We start from the raw sequence: 12466 nt of genomic DNA, 5'->3' as shown, positions 1-12466 counted from the left end.
TTTGGTGAGGCTATTTCATTCGCGGTTTTTATGCTGGAAGTTTGAGAGGATACAGGGGTGGGACACTGCGCAGTGCGTTTTCCGCAAATGCATCATGTTGTTGGCCCTCAAAAGAGTCTTTTGGGGAAAATAAATGTAGCTGGAAGGCAAACTTTCTTGGCCTCAGGGGATAAACCCATAGACGCCTTTTTCCTTCAAGCCGTGCATGGTGCGGCTATCTCCATCGGACATCACGGTTGTGTACTGCAGCCCATTCTTGGAGAGCGAGCGCTTGAACATTATCAGGGCTGCCTCTACCTCCATGCGTCCTGCACCACAGTCAATGTTTCGCTGACACTCATGGTCTGCCAGCCAATCTTCGTAGCCCTCATCTAAAGCTTTGGGTCTGATGGTGCAACCTAAGCAAAAGTTAGAGAGGACTACATGATCAATCACCAAGCCGGTGTACACTCCAATGATGCAGCCCACTCCAATGTGTGACAACCGTCCCTTTGTCATCCACGTGCCATCAAACATATCATCTATGTTGTTTGGCGGCTGACCAAGGTGTACAAGTCCTTGATGGCACGCACACTATCAGCTTCAGAGGCTGCTGCAGTGTCCTCGCAAACCTGAACCACTTTCCTCAAGTGCGCTTGGAATGTCTTGTGGTGCAGGCCTCTGTGGGACAAGTTCATACCAGCACAAAAATCTGAAAGAGCAGTCACCCCCTTCCCCATGCTTTGAATACTTTTCAAAGCCCTCATATTCACTTCAAAAAGAGTGATATTGCCAGATCCTTCGGTCCTTGGCGAGGAAAAACGTTCCACACGGTGTTCACAAATCGAGCACGTCACCTCGAGCTTCACGGCGAGGCCGTACTGCCGGTCAGGCTTCCTCAAATCCGGCGCCGCCAGCCCGCACTTGCCGCACCTGACGTGCGCGAAAAGGTCCTTCAGCATTGCAAAATCCACTAAGACAAAATCTGTGCCGGATTCTTCCTCTGAGTGCGCCAAATCCACTTCAAGGAGGTCGAATTTCCGCTGCGTTGCTGACTTAGTCTCCGTTCCGCGCTTGACCTCGTCCGCGTGTTCCGTACGCGCGGCGATCTCCTCCGCCGTGTAATACCTCGTGTCAAGCCGGCAGGACGTGCTTGGACCAGGTATGGATTCCGGAGGTGGTTGGTCAGGCGATGGGGCAGGCGAGGCAATACGAGGCGGCGAACGATTCTCATCCGGCGGAGTCGAGCGGCCCGAAGTCGCACCACGCGACCTTGGGATAGGCGGACGACGCTTTCGCTTCCCGTGCGCATGAAGGGTCGTCTTCTTCAAACGTACGTCTCCTGGCATCATTCACGAAAGTACGCGATGGAAGAATTAGAAGAAACTGTAAAAAAAACTGCTCTAAGCGAGCGCTGCGCCAGAAGAGCGGACTCCGTCAGACGCGCGTAGCAGACGCCATGATGGCGACCGCCATGACAGCAGTCGCGCCGACCAATGGGAGGGGTCGTATGGCGAACTCAAACCGCACGCGCCCGCTCTAGCCAATCAGCGGCCGAGAAGGTGCCTTCGGAAAACTGGCAAGGCCGGTCGTTCTACTCAAGCGACGCCATTTTGAGATATCGCAAAATGCGCACAAAGAAACAAGCTTCAAAACAAGACCAAGATGGCGGCGATCGGTCGGCTGCTTCGCCCGCGGGGCGCGCGGGAATTTGAAGCAACTTTTGCCCAATTCTGGGCATTTCGTGGCCCTCGAGGCGTTTCAAAACATGATTTTAGAGTATTTCCCGATGGAATTTCGCGTTGATATTTTGAAGGCAGGTGCTTGAAGGTACAATAATTCCAAAAATTGGATTTTCTCAAAATCGATATTTTGGCCATTTTTGACCATTCTAAGACCCGCGTCCCCCCTTAATGCACTTTTTTTTCTTCAGAAAATTTGGCACGAATTTAAGAGGATTTACTATGTGGGAAAAAGTAGCAACATACTTTTGAAAATCGAAATTTCATACAATAAAGACGGTAAGAGAAGGACTTTCCAAATCTGACCTCTTTAGCAAAAACGCGTACAAAATTATGTAACCAATTTGTTCAAAACATGCTACTGCCGTCCAGCTCTACTGGCGTGCCGGTTTGTACCCCTGCTTGTCGTTGGAGCTGTCTTCCTCACTGAAGTCGCTCGCGGCTTTCTGGTCATCGTTGGCCATAGCGCATCATCTCCCGTGCTGTCAAGGTTGTTGGATATTACCGTCTTCTCGAAGCTGCGGTAATCGCTTCAAAGCTTGGAGGTAATCGCGCACCTTGTCCTCGCAGTCCACTGGCAACCGCTGGCACAATTTCATATGCCTTTGGAGCACAGCCCATTTCGGCGCATGAACCTCGCCGGCCAACCACTGCTTGCTTTCAAAGTGGAAGCAGGAATGCCGTGACTTCCGGCAGTGTCCCGCGTTTGAGCCTGCCGCAACTCGTGGAACACGGCATGAAGCGTCCGGGAAACTTCCCTGCTTTGGGCCCATGAAACGCACGGCGATCTTGGTTCATCAGTTAAACGCCTTCTTATTTTCACCAGTAGCGCACCCGCACAGAGTCAACAATGAAGTGCCGTCCAGCTGTGTGGTTCCCATGCTTCAACGCATGCTTCAACACATGCTTTGTCACCTTCAATTTTAAACCGGCTGTGCAGCTCACGTACCAGCCCGTTGTACACCGTGCACCAGGAGGTAAAAAAAATGTCGGAGCACAAGAATGTGAAGCAAATGGCAAAGTCGCAGATCAGCACAAAGCAGGGAAGAAACGTGGAGTGCAGAGTAGTGCGAAGTGCGTTTGTTGCTTTGTTTGCACACTGCCACGCTTCTATGGTGCTAAACACAGGAAGGCTTGTTTTGTGTTCGGCAGATGGCTGTGATGAATGGCCACTAGAGTGATTGGCTGCGGAAGTGAGCCAGCAGAACGACAGCGACGATGACGAGGCAGAGGAGCGGCGCGTAAGTGATCGCGGAGGCTGGTACGCGAACGGCTGGAAGCCAAGCGGCGGAACAGGGCGCGGTTGCGTGGGAACTACCCCGGGGAACTCTTGGTCCACGGGCCACCTGGAGCACAACCGTTGCCGCCCTCCGCCGAGGCTCGAGAGCGCGTCTGGGCGCTGTCATTGAGGTGCTGGTGCGCCGACTGCCGACGCGCCATTCCGGCTGTTGGGCGCTGCCGTTCCTGCTGTTGAAGTGGCTAGGAAGGCGTCGCGACTGAGAGTGAGCTGACTGGCCTATTGGGCATTGCTCCCGGACCTTGTGAACTGCGACGTTATTTTGTGTATCTTTGAACTGTGGACTGTGTGTACGTGTGACCCAAACCCACCCTGTCTGTTACGTCCCGACCTCTACTACACTCACATCCTGTGCTTGTCCTCCATCCTGTTGAATATAGACTTCGACGCGTTAAACAGTGTTCGTCTATTGCCTGCCTGCGTGGTCCTCGGCCCATTCATAACAATGGCGTTCCACAAGCGTGCAATTTAAGTTAAGCCGCGGCATTCATGCTCGCGCCACCGACTAGTGTTTCATTTTTTTTTGTTAGAATTTCTCTTTAGCATTTAAGCCAGTACTGTGGCATGATAACCAGTCACTGTGATCGTCGACAGCTTTAGCAATCATGCCAAAACAAAAATATCGAACAATTTGCACCGCATCTTTCATGCAGATAACCCAAAAAGTGAATTTTCAAGAATCGAAGTAGGGGGGGGGGGGGTTCATTACACGAGTAAATACGGAAGTCACGCCATGAGAAGACGAGGAAGACGGCAGTGGCTTGTAGCACTGTGGCAAGCTGATGACATAGCTGGGTGGGGCACGTTGCCTGGCGTGACAAAAGCTTGATGCGGGCCAGTTGGCTCCTTGACACGAGCGAAAAGTGTTTAAATGTTCCTTCTCGTGTCCACGTCTGATCTTTCACCCTTCTCACTCATGCCTGGTCGCTGTGCACGATTGTTACATGTACCACGTCTCATGTCGCCTTCACCCTGCCACCACGTCACAATATATATTCTAAGGAAGACATACTTCCCAAGCAGGAATCGCAGAGTTAGTTAGCTTTGTGGAACACCTTCAAGCTGAGCCCTTCGCTTGCAAAGGTGGCCTACCTGAGGCTGCGTGACCGCGGCCTGATGATGGGCGATACCGGCCCCGACACCGGCAGGGCCCCGTGCGTGCCGGCGGCCCCGCTCGACCCGGGGGCCGCCGCTGCTCCTCCATGGTGGTGGTGGTGGGCGGCGTCCTCGTCGAGCCCCGGGTTGCTCTCGTTGCTGGAGAAGTGGCGCAGCGGGGTGGCCTGGTGGTGGAACAGGTGGTGGTGGTGCAGGTGGTGTGCCGACAGCGGGTGCTGGTGCGGGTGGCCCGGGAAGTAGTGGGGCAGGTGGCCCCCGACGGGGGTGCCCGCGGGGTCGTCCGGCGTCGGCTGGCTGGGCAGCAGGTGCAGCTTCTCCTGGCTGGAGCACTGGGACTGCGGGCGGGCGGGGAGGTGGACGATCGCGTCACTGCCACCACCACCTTCCTCATCATCACCATCATCAAATTTTAAAAATTCTCAAGGAATTTCAGCCAGCTATTTGCTTTGACAGCAAAAGCCGTACTACTGTAACAGGTACCTTTTATGCATGCGTCCACCTATCGTTACAGCAGCCACGCATTTTACTGTCCCTTACCCTTCTTAATCCACCTTAGACATTTTCACCTCGGTAATTATTACGATCAGTCACTAATCGATCATTAATTAGCGTTGGTAATGACTAATCATCTCTTATACACGGCTAGCCTGCTTTGGTTCACTTCTGGCATTCCTTGTTTTTTTTTTTTTTGTAGCATTTGTGTTGACACCAAGGTCATTCAAAATGACCTCCCAATAAAACATATAAGGGCTTCACACACACAAAAAAAAGGGGGGGAAGGGGGATGAATTCAACCACCCCGCAAACAGCATCACTTCCTAATGGCGTTTGGCAGCAACATTTACATTCCAACAACTGCTCCAAAGCGTCGTGCAAACTTTTGAATAAACCCATCAAAGCTGATCTTTCAACGTTCACCTCTGTTATCGAAGTTATTTGTCTAAATAACTTTGATCTCTTGATCTGTCTAAAAAACTGTTGTAAAGACATGTTAGTCAATATCTTCAGCAAATAGGGATTTAAAAGAAAATGACTTATTACTGCTGAAAAATCACACTTCTGAGGCAGAAGAAGAAGAAAAAAAAAAAAAAGCGGCGCACTCACAGATACGTTGGAGCTTCCGGGTGTGTTGGTCCCATAGCCCGATGACGGCAGCGATGCAACCGACCATCTACGACCGTCCGCCCTGTGCAGGTAAGGGGGGCGGGGGAGGGGCCGGGGAGAACAGGGGGACGGGGCGGCTTGAATGTCAACCAATGACCGGGAAGCGGTCACCTTGAACAGAGTACTGCACGGGAAGGGACCAACAAAATGGCCCTCTTCATTTTCCACAAAGACACCATTCTGTCCAAACTTCGGATGAACTAGCTTTAACTTGACCACTAAACGCAAACTAACTAGCTTGGAAAGTGTGAACACTTAAAGGTGGTAAAAAAGTCGAGGCACACTGCCGTGTGCTCGTGTTGCCTTCTGTCTTTTAACAATTAGTTCCAGCATATTTACATACAAAACAAACTAGCCCAGTCTCGAAACCCCTGTGCATTACCAGCAGCCGATGTCATGCTGAACTCATCTCAATATTATACCCACATGGTTACTGATGCAGGAACTACAAATTGAAACCAAAGTTGCCGGAATTAAAATTGATACTTAGCAGACAAAAAAAAAAAAAAAGGAAAAAAAAACAACAACAAACCCAGCAGCGCATTCTGTAGGAAGTTCAGTACATTGATTCTTTTACCCAAACAACTTTTACATTTTTTGGCTCGAACAGTTTGCTTAAAAGCCTATATACAAACAACTAAGGCATGCGGATGATGCTTCAGGGAAAGCAGCTGTTGCAGATATTACAAAAACTGCCCTAACTAGCACTGGCACCTACAAATGTATAGCGGTCTTAACTAGTAAACAGACACCAGTAGCTAGCCTATTGAAGTTATCATTCAGTTCGTTACTATACTCTGTGCTTCAGCCCATGCAGTAGGCATCAAAAACAACTTGCATCCAACAGATGACTAGTGAAAGTTGATGCACACAATCTCAAAAAGGGTCCAAGTTAACCCACTTTTTCTTTAAATTAAAAAACAGGCTGCGACGTAAGCGACAAAAAGTCCCAGAGGAATCGCACAACATACCATAATGAAAACCAGGTTGCAAGTTCCAGAGCACTTCAAACAAACGTCGCGAGTTGGGACTGAAGTGTTTATCTTAACCTGGGTGCTACATATATCGTGTTCCCCACTGCTCTTAAAAAAAAAAAAAATCCGTGCGAGAATGTTTTATTCAAAGAAGATCCAACCAATACGTGGCCAGCAGCAAGCTATCATACTGAACCGAGCTCAACATTAGACCTACAAGGTTACTGATGCTGGAACTACAAATGGAAACCACAAAGCTGCCAGAATGTCTTAGGTGGCCTGTTCCCATTCTCCACTAACTGAAGGATCGAAATATTATTTCTACGGAAAAATCCACAGCCTAGAAAAAAAAAAAATTAAAAAATAAAAACGGTGATAGTCACTTAGCCTTTCAAGCACTTCAGCACGTGGTTTTTCTCGCCCCCTCTTATATGCACAAAGCACTGGGAAGAAGATAGGGAGAGTGCGAGGGAGATAAAACGCGCGGAAGCGGCCAGAACGAGCCGAGAGCTCGAAACGTCAACGCACTCCGACAGCTACGTCTGCACGCCGGGCTAGCATATCTAAAGAGTGCTGCCGGGGGTATCCTTGACAGGGCATTTCCAAGGGCACGGCTCACCCCACTCCGAAACGCACCCGAGCCTTTTCCACCTGCTATCATTCGCAAGGCCAAGAAGGGAAGACCGAGTGCTCGCTAGAGATGCCCTTCGGCATGCATCAGTCATCCCTGAAGCTGTCCCGCAGTATAATAAAAAGAAACTTTTTGTTATCTCACGGCTAAGCCAGGAAGTTCTGCCCTGACACTTAACGAGGCCATGAAGACAGTATACAATGTGGGCCAATTTGAAAGAACTGGCCCTTGGCAACTGACTCAGCACCACTGTGGACATGAGAGACCTTTTTTAACAAAAAAAAAAAGTGGGAAATATTGAAAACTTTTGGATTTAGTGATACAATGACGTAATATGGGCAGGAGTGATACAATAGAAGGAAACACTAAAAACATGGCTATCAGTGTGTAGTGAGGATTGAAAATTTGCAAAAAAAAAAAAAAAAATCAAAATTCTGTATTAATTTTATTTGCAGTCTAGAGGTCCCAAAGAATGTACCTGCAAAATATTATAGCCGTACCTTAAGCGTTTACAAGGCTGTCGCCCTTTGAAGTCACTTAAATGACCATTTTCTGCCCCCGTTTCCAAACTTCGTGCCTTGTTTTCTCAGAATCAATTTTTTTTTTTTCCCCCTAGAAGGTCAACTGTCGGGTACAATGTCTTGGGATGCACTGGTCAGATTTGTATCATTTTTGCTGCATTTGAAAGCTTATGAACTGAACAGTGCAATAAAACCAGAGAAATACAGAATTTCCTTTTGCTAGCACAAGATTTGATGAAGTTCCTTTTACGAAAACATTGGTAATTGATGACCTGACATTTATTAAGTTTGCCGCAGCGTTTGAAGAAACAATGCTAAAATTACTGCTGTGGCATAGTTGCATTCCCCGGTCCTTCTACTATTTCAAAGGTAGATAGCGAAAAAATTGCACAAACAGACTGGCATAACATGCTGCACAACTCTGAACTTATACCACATAGATGGAAACGGACTGCTACCCGCTGCGGTGGCTCAGTGACTAAGGCATTGCGCTGCTGAGCACGAGGTCGCAGGTTCGATTCCCGGCCGCGGCGGCCGCTTTTCTTATGGAGGTGAAAAGCAAAAACACCTGTGTATATGAGATTTCGGCGCACGTTAAAGATACCCCCAGGTGGTCAAAATTAATCCGGAGCCCTCCAGTACGGCGCGCCTCGTCGCCTGCATTGCGTCGGCACTTAAAGGGACACTGAAGTGATATGTAAACATTGCGGGATTACTAGCGCAAATTGTAGTCCGGAGTCCCCAGGCCATGTTTCGACCACTCTAGGCGCGTTTACGCGATTTTATTTAGTAGAAAAACTAATTCGAAAACGCTGTCCTCCTCTCTTTACGCTCGCCCATTTTCTGTGGCGTTTTCGTGTGACGTCAGGAGGGGATGAGCTGGCAATTGGCTGCGCCACGGCTGCGCTACTGCACGGCTCCCCGGCCGACAGAGTCAGTCGGCCCAGCGTTTCGTCCGCCGGCCACCGGCGGGTCGTCGCAATCAAGGAGGTTAAAAAAAATCGCTTGGTCGCAATTCGTTCGCTTAGTTGAAACGAAGCCAGGACACGTTTGTGAATGGAAGAATGTGCCTTTCTTTACTTGGTTTGTTTGTACACTGTATCTAGCTCCAAGTCAAGGTCGCTTCACACAAGCGCTGCACATGCGACGCTTCGCTGACTGGTACGCCAGTAGGAAAATATAAGGCCTCTTGAAGGCGGGAGAAGAGTCAGCGAAGTCAATATAGCTACTAAGCAAATAAAATCAACTGATATTTTTACCGTACAGCGTAAAACTAGGGCGCGGGAAGCACTTTTTTGCGCTGGGCGAACAAGCACAGCGGTCAGCAGCACGGCTACGCATCTGCGAACGCTTTTCTGTCTACGAAATGCAATTGCTAGACGTGAGCTACTGTGGAAACTCGGGCGACGCTTACTGCACGATCGCAGTACAACAAATAGTCACCTAAGCGGCTTGAAATGCCAAAACTAAATAAAAGTGTAAACCGGTTGTACAATATATACCCTATATTAGCAAGGCCTTCGCGTCCCGCTCCGTTGCCTAATAGTCTGAGGCGCTAGGAATTCATTGCAAATGTTTTGCGAGTCACGAGTTCGAATCCCCGCGGGTACGTGCTTTTTTTTTTTTTTTTGTAAGTTAACTTTTTTGTTTTCCGCCAATGTTTTCTATATGGAGTTCACCTTTTTTGGGGACGCAACGTTCATGGCTACACGAACTAGTTCACAAAACGCGCGCAGGCTGGCACTGGCGCGCTAGCGAGTTCTCGTTGGCGTGCTGTTGCCATAAGCACCGACTGCTTGCAGGCAGTGGGCACAGGCCAGAATGAACAGACCCTTGGCCTGGTGCGAACACGCTTTTTACGATACAGGCATGAGGGAGGCAAGCTCCAAATATGGGGGAAAAGCGCATGACATTTGGGCGTCTGCGGGTACGCGGAGGGCGTTCATGCACTGCGTAGGTCTCGGCTAGTGAATGCTACGACTACAAGCCGTCCTGGGAGGCTTATCTTGTGCATTTTACAGCCGACAACATGGCAGAAGCGCGGTACGATGATTACTGAGATATTGAGAATGCCCATCCAACAAAGCCATTGGTTATGTTTTACAGAACCGAAACCGGAACCGAAACTTGTGTCTTGGGCATCGTCCAATCACGGCGCCCCTCCTCTCAACGTCACAGCCTTAGTTGGTGCGGCCGCCGCAAACCGCGCATGGTAGTTTTTCTTCTTTCGCGCTTTGTAAAATAATTACCGATTTGTCAACCGGATAAACGATGAAAAGTGTGCTAATTTGAGCCAGTCTACGCAGTGCAAGCAAAAACGGGAGCTTGACAAATTCACTTCAGTGTCCCTTTAAACCCCACAATCAATCATATTTGTGCTCAAGATGTTGATATACACGCAATATGTAAATCTCGAGCACACAGCTTAAAAAACAGCAAAAATATCCTCAAGACCAGTGTTCCCCCTTAACTGCACGTTTGTATTCGAGTGATACGATCAAACAAAACTTGAGGCCCTTCGAGAATTGCGAAGTCACGTGCCTTGGCGGTGTTCTAGGTCGGCAGCCACAAATCACACAAACAAGATTTTGCGACATGGAGTCGCCACTGCTTTATCTGCTTTCCGTAGAGTCTAGATTATCTGTCTGGTGTTTTGGGACAAATTTGGCATGACTGCTGTCAAGATAAAGCAGTCCTTTAAATAAACCAAACTTGTGTTTTGTCCCCACGGCCCCTTTAAACATCTTACAAAGGACTTTCGTGCAAAAACAGGCACATTGGCAGTATCAGTTAAAGAACAAGCGACCGAGTTTTTGTTGTTGTGACTAGCATAATTACCCTCTCACCTTAATGTTAAAGCCATTCTCTAAAAAAATTGTAAAAAAAAGTAATAGCAATGTCTTCGCAGCGTCTCTAAATTCCTGGCAATATCTCTCCAGTCTAGATGGGGGTCTTAGAAACTTTTTTTTTTGCTTTCCAACCAATCTTGATGAAACTTAATGGGCTCATTCAGTTTTTTGAGCTGGTTTCAAACGTTCAATTAGTTTTGATGTAAGGCATTTAGTTTCCGAGATAATTAAAAATCATTCTCTATTGTTCTTGAGAACAATGGGCAAAGAACTCATTAATAAAAAAAATTATCAGCAAGGCCTCAATAGAAACCAGAATGTGTGCAGAATGAAATGTGGGAAACAGTTTTCTTGTTTTGCAATCACATACAAGTTCACATGAATTCTAACTTTGAATTCTAACTCAAGGTTTGAAGTAGTCCCACTGGTTATAACCAATTAAAAATAATGCTAAGGAAACAAGCACTGAAACACAAAATGCAAAATCTGCTTCCCTCATTGGATGGTTTAAACATTCAGCTTCACACAGCAAAAGAAATTATCTTTCTAGCTGCTCTACAAGCTGGGATGTACCCCTCAAGAATTTCCTATCACTGCAACACCGCTCGTGGTGGAAAAGGAGAAATTATGGAAAAATTGCTGTTCTGTTCTTCAAAATCGGGCCTGTACAGCTTTTATAAGTACCTGTTACTGTAGTTTAACTTTTCCGAAGAAAAACTCTGCCAACTAAGGAAAACGTGATACCTAAAAAAAATGCTTCTTTTGGCAGTTTTTTAGTCCCAGACACCCATGTGCCCCCTTAAAAAGATAAATACACTACAGAAACTGAACACACCTGCCCCCACCCTCCCTAAAGAGCTTCACTTCTCAAGAGCTTTCGACGCACACCTCCGCTAGGAAGAAATAAAAATTTATCGTTCAGTGGCCCTCAAACACTGCAACGACAACACGGACACTCAAAGCACAGACCACAACTTGCTGATAGAACACCAAACAGTGAACAGCTAAAGTCCGTAAAAACACTAAGCAAGCAGTCAAAGTAAAGATCTCCATGCAAAAATGGCAGCCGCTACACTTGGCAACCAGCTTTTAAGAACCGCTGAATGGTGAGAATGCTGCAGAACACTGTTGCTGAAGGTGACCAAACAAACAAAGAAGTCTGACACCACACTTGGGTTTTTCCTTCTTTCCCTCCAGATGAAGGAGCAGGAATGTGGGGACAGTCAAGTGTCAACGAAACAGAACGCTGACTAACTGTCGGAGGGGAAGGGGGGGGGGGAGTGAGATAGCCGACAGGAACGACCACATGAAAGGCACATGCTCTACACTCCTTCAACGCACACTCCAAAGCCCTATTGTTGTTGGGAGTCCAGAGTTATGCGTCCGCTTCGAGTGTTGTGACACGTGAGCCAATTAGGTTGATAGGATTGAGAAGAGCTATTTTGTGGCTCCATATATATCCACCTATCTGTCAACTGCCCAGCCACAAGCATTTTTATCTTGCAGGGGTTTCTTGCTAGTATAAACGGAGGAAAAGTTGCAACTGAAATCCTCCGAAACAACGGCAGCTTCTAGGCTCGCATTCTTTTGTACAAAGCTACACTTGGATGTTATGAAGGGTTATAATTTTTAATTTTCAAGTAAACTTTGTGAAACTTGCCAGTGTTCCAGTTTTTTTTTTAACTGATTGCAAATATGCCACTATTTTTCCACTTGGTCAATTAGTTCCCAAGATAATTAGAGATAATTAGCCATTTTCGGTCAAACAATAGACAAACAGTGTTGGTCATAAAACTGTAACCTTTATATTTTTCAATCTATTAATCCTGGTGAATGCAATTAGAGAAGTGTCTTTTTTTTTTTATGCATCGCTTGGAACTTATTTTACAGCTCATTAAACTTGGGTGTTTGAAATGCGCACTCAAAATGATTCCTTTCCACTGGTGCCGCCAAAGTTTAATGAGCTGTAAAATTAGCTTCAAGCGGTGCATCAAAAAACCGATTCTCTTGTTGCACTCACCAGGGTTCATTAATGGAAAATACAAAGATTGCAGTTTTATGACCAACACTGTTTTGTCTATTGTATGACCAAAAATGTCTGATTATCTGTAATTGTCTTGGGAACTAATTGACCAACTGAAAAAAAAATGGCATATTTGAAATAAGTGGGGGAAAAGCTGCAAGACTGACAAG

At 47.3% G+C, this 12466-nt stretch overlaps 1 protein-coding gene across 11 annotated transcripts in view; it reads right to left on the bottom strand.

Moving 5' to 3' along the window:
• The window catches only part of LOC144162335 (microtubule-associated serine/threonine-protein kinase 3-like), a gene marked incomplete at its 3' end in the record, with an annotated part of 489334 nt that overhangs the window by 22639 nt on the left and 454229 nt on the right, over nucleotides 1-12466 (bottom strand). For 9 of the 11 annotated variants that reach the window (XM_077692817.1, XM_077692820.1, XM_077692818.1 and 6 more), the window contains 2 exon segments: nucleotides 4111-4469; nucleotides 5239-5422. In XM_077692817.1, coding sequence (XP_077548943.1) covers nucleotides 4111-4469; nucleotides 5239-5422 — 543 coding nt within the window. 11 annotated transcript variants of the gene reach the window in all.

This window comes from Haemaphysalis longicornis, unplaced genomic scaffold (assembly GCF_048455015.1).
Source record: "Haemaphysalis longicornis isolate Haplotype H1 unplaced genomic scaffold, Haemaphysalis longicornis Haplotype H1 scaffold_12, whole genome shotgun sequence".
Lineage (NCBI taxonomy): Eukaryota > Metazoa > Arthropoda > Arachnida > Ixodida > Ixodidae > Haemaphysalis > Haemaphysalis longicornis.
Note: the sequence above shows the minus strand (reverse complement) of the source record. Positions and strands in the feature narration are given on the sequence as shown.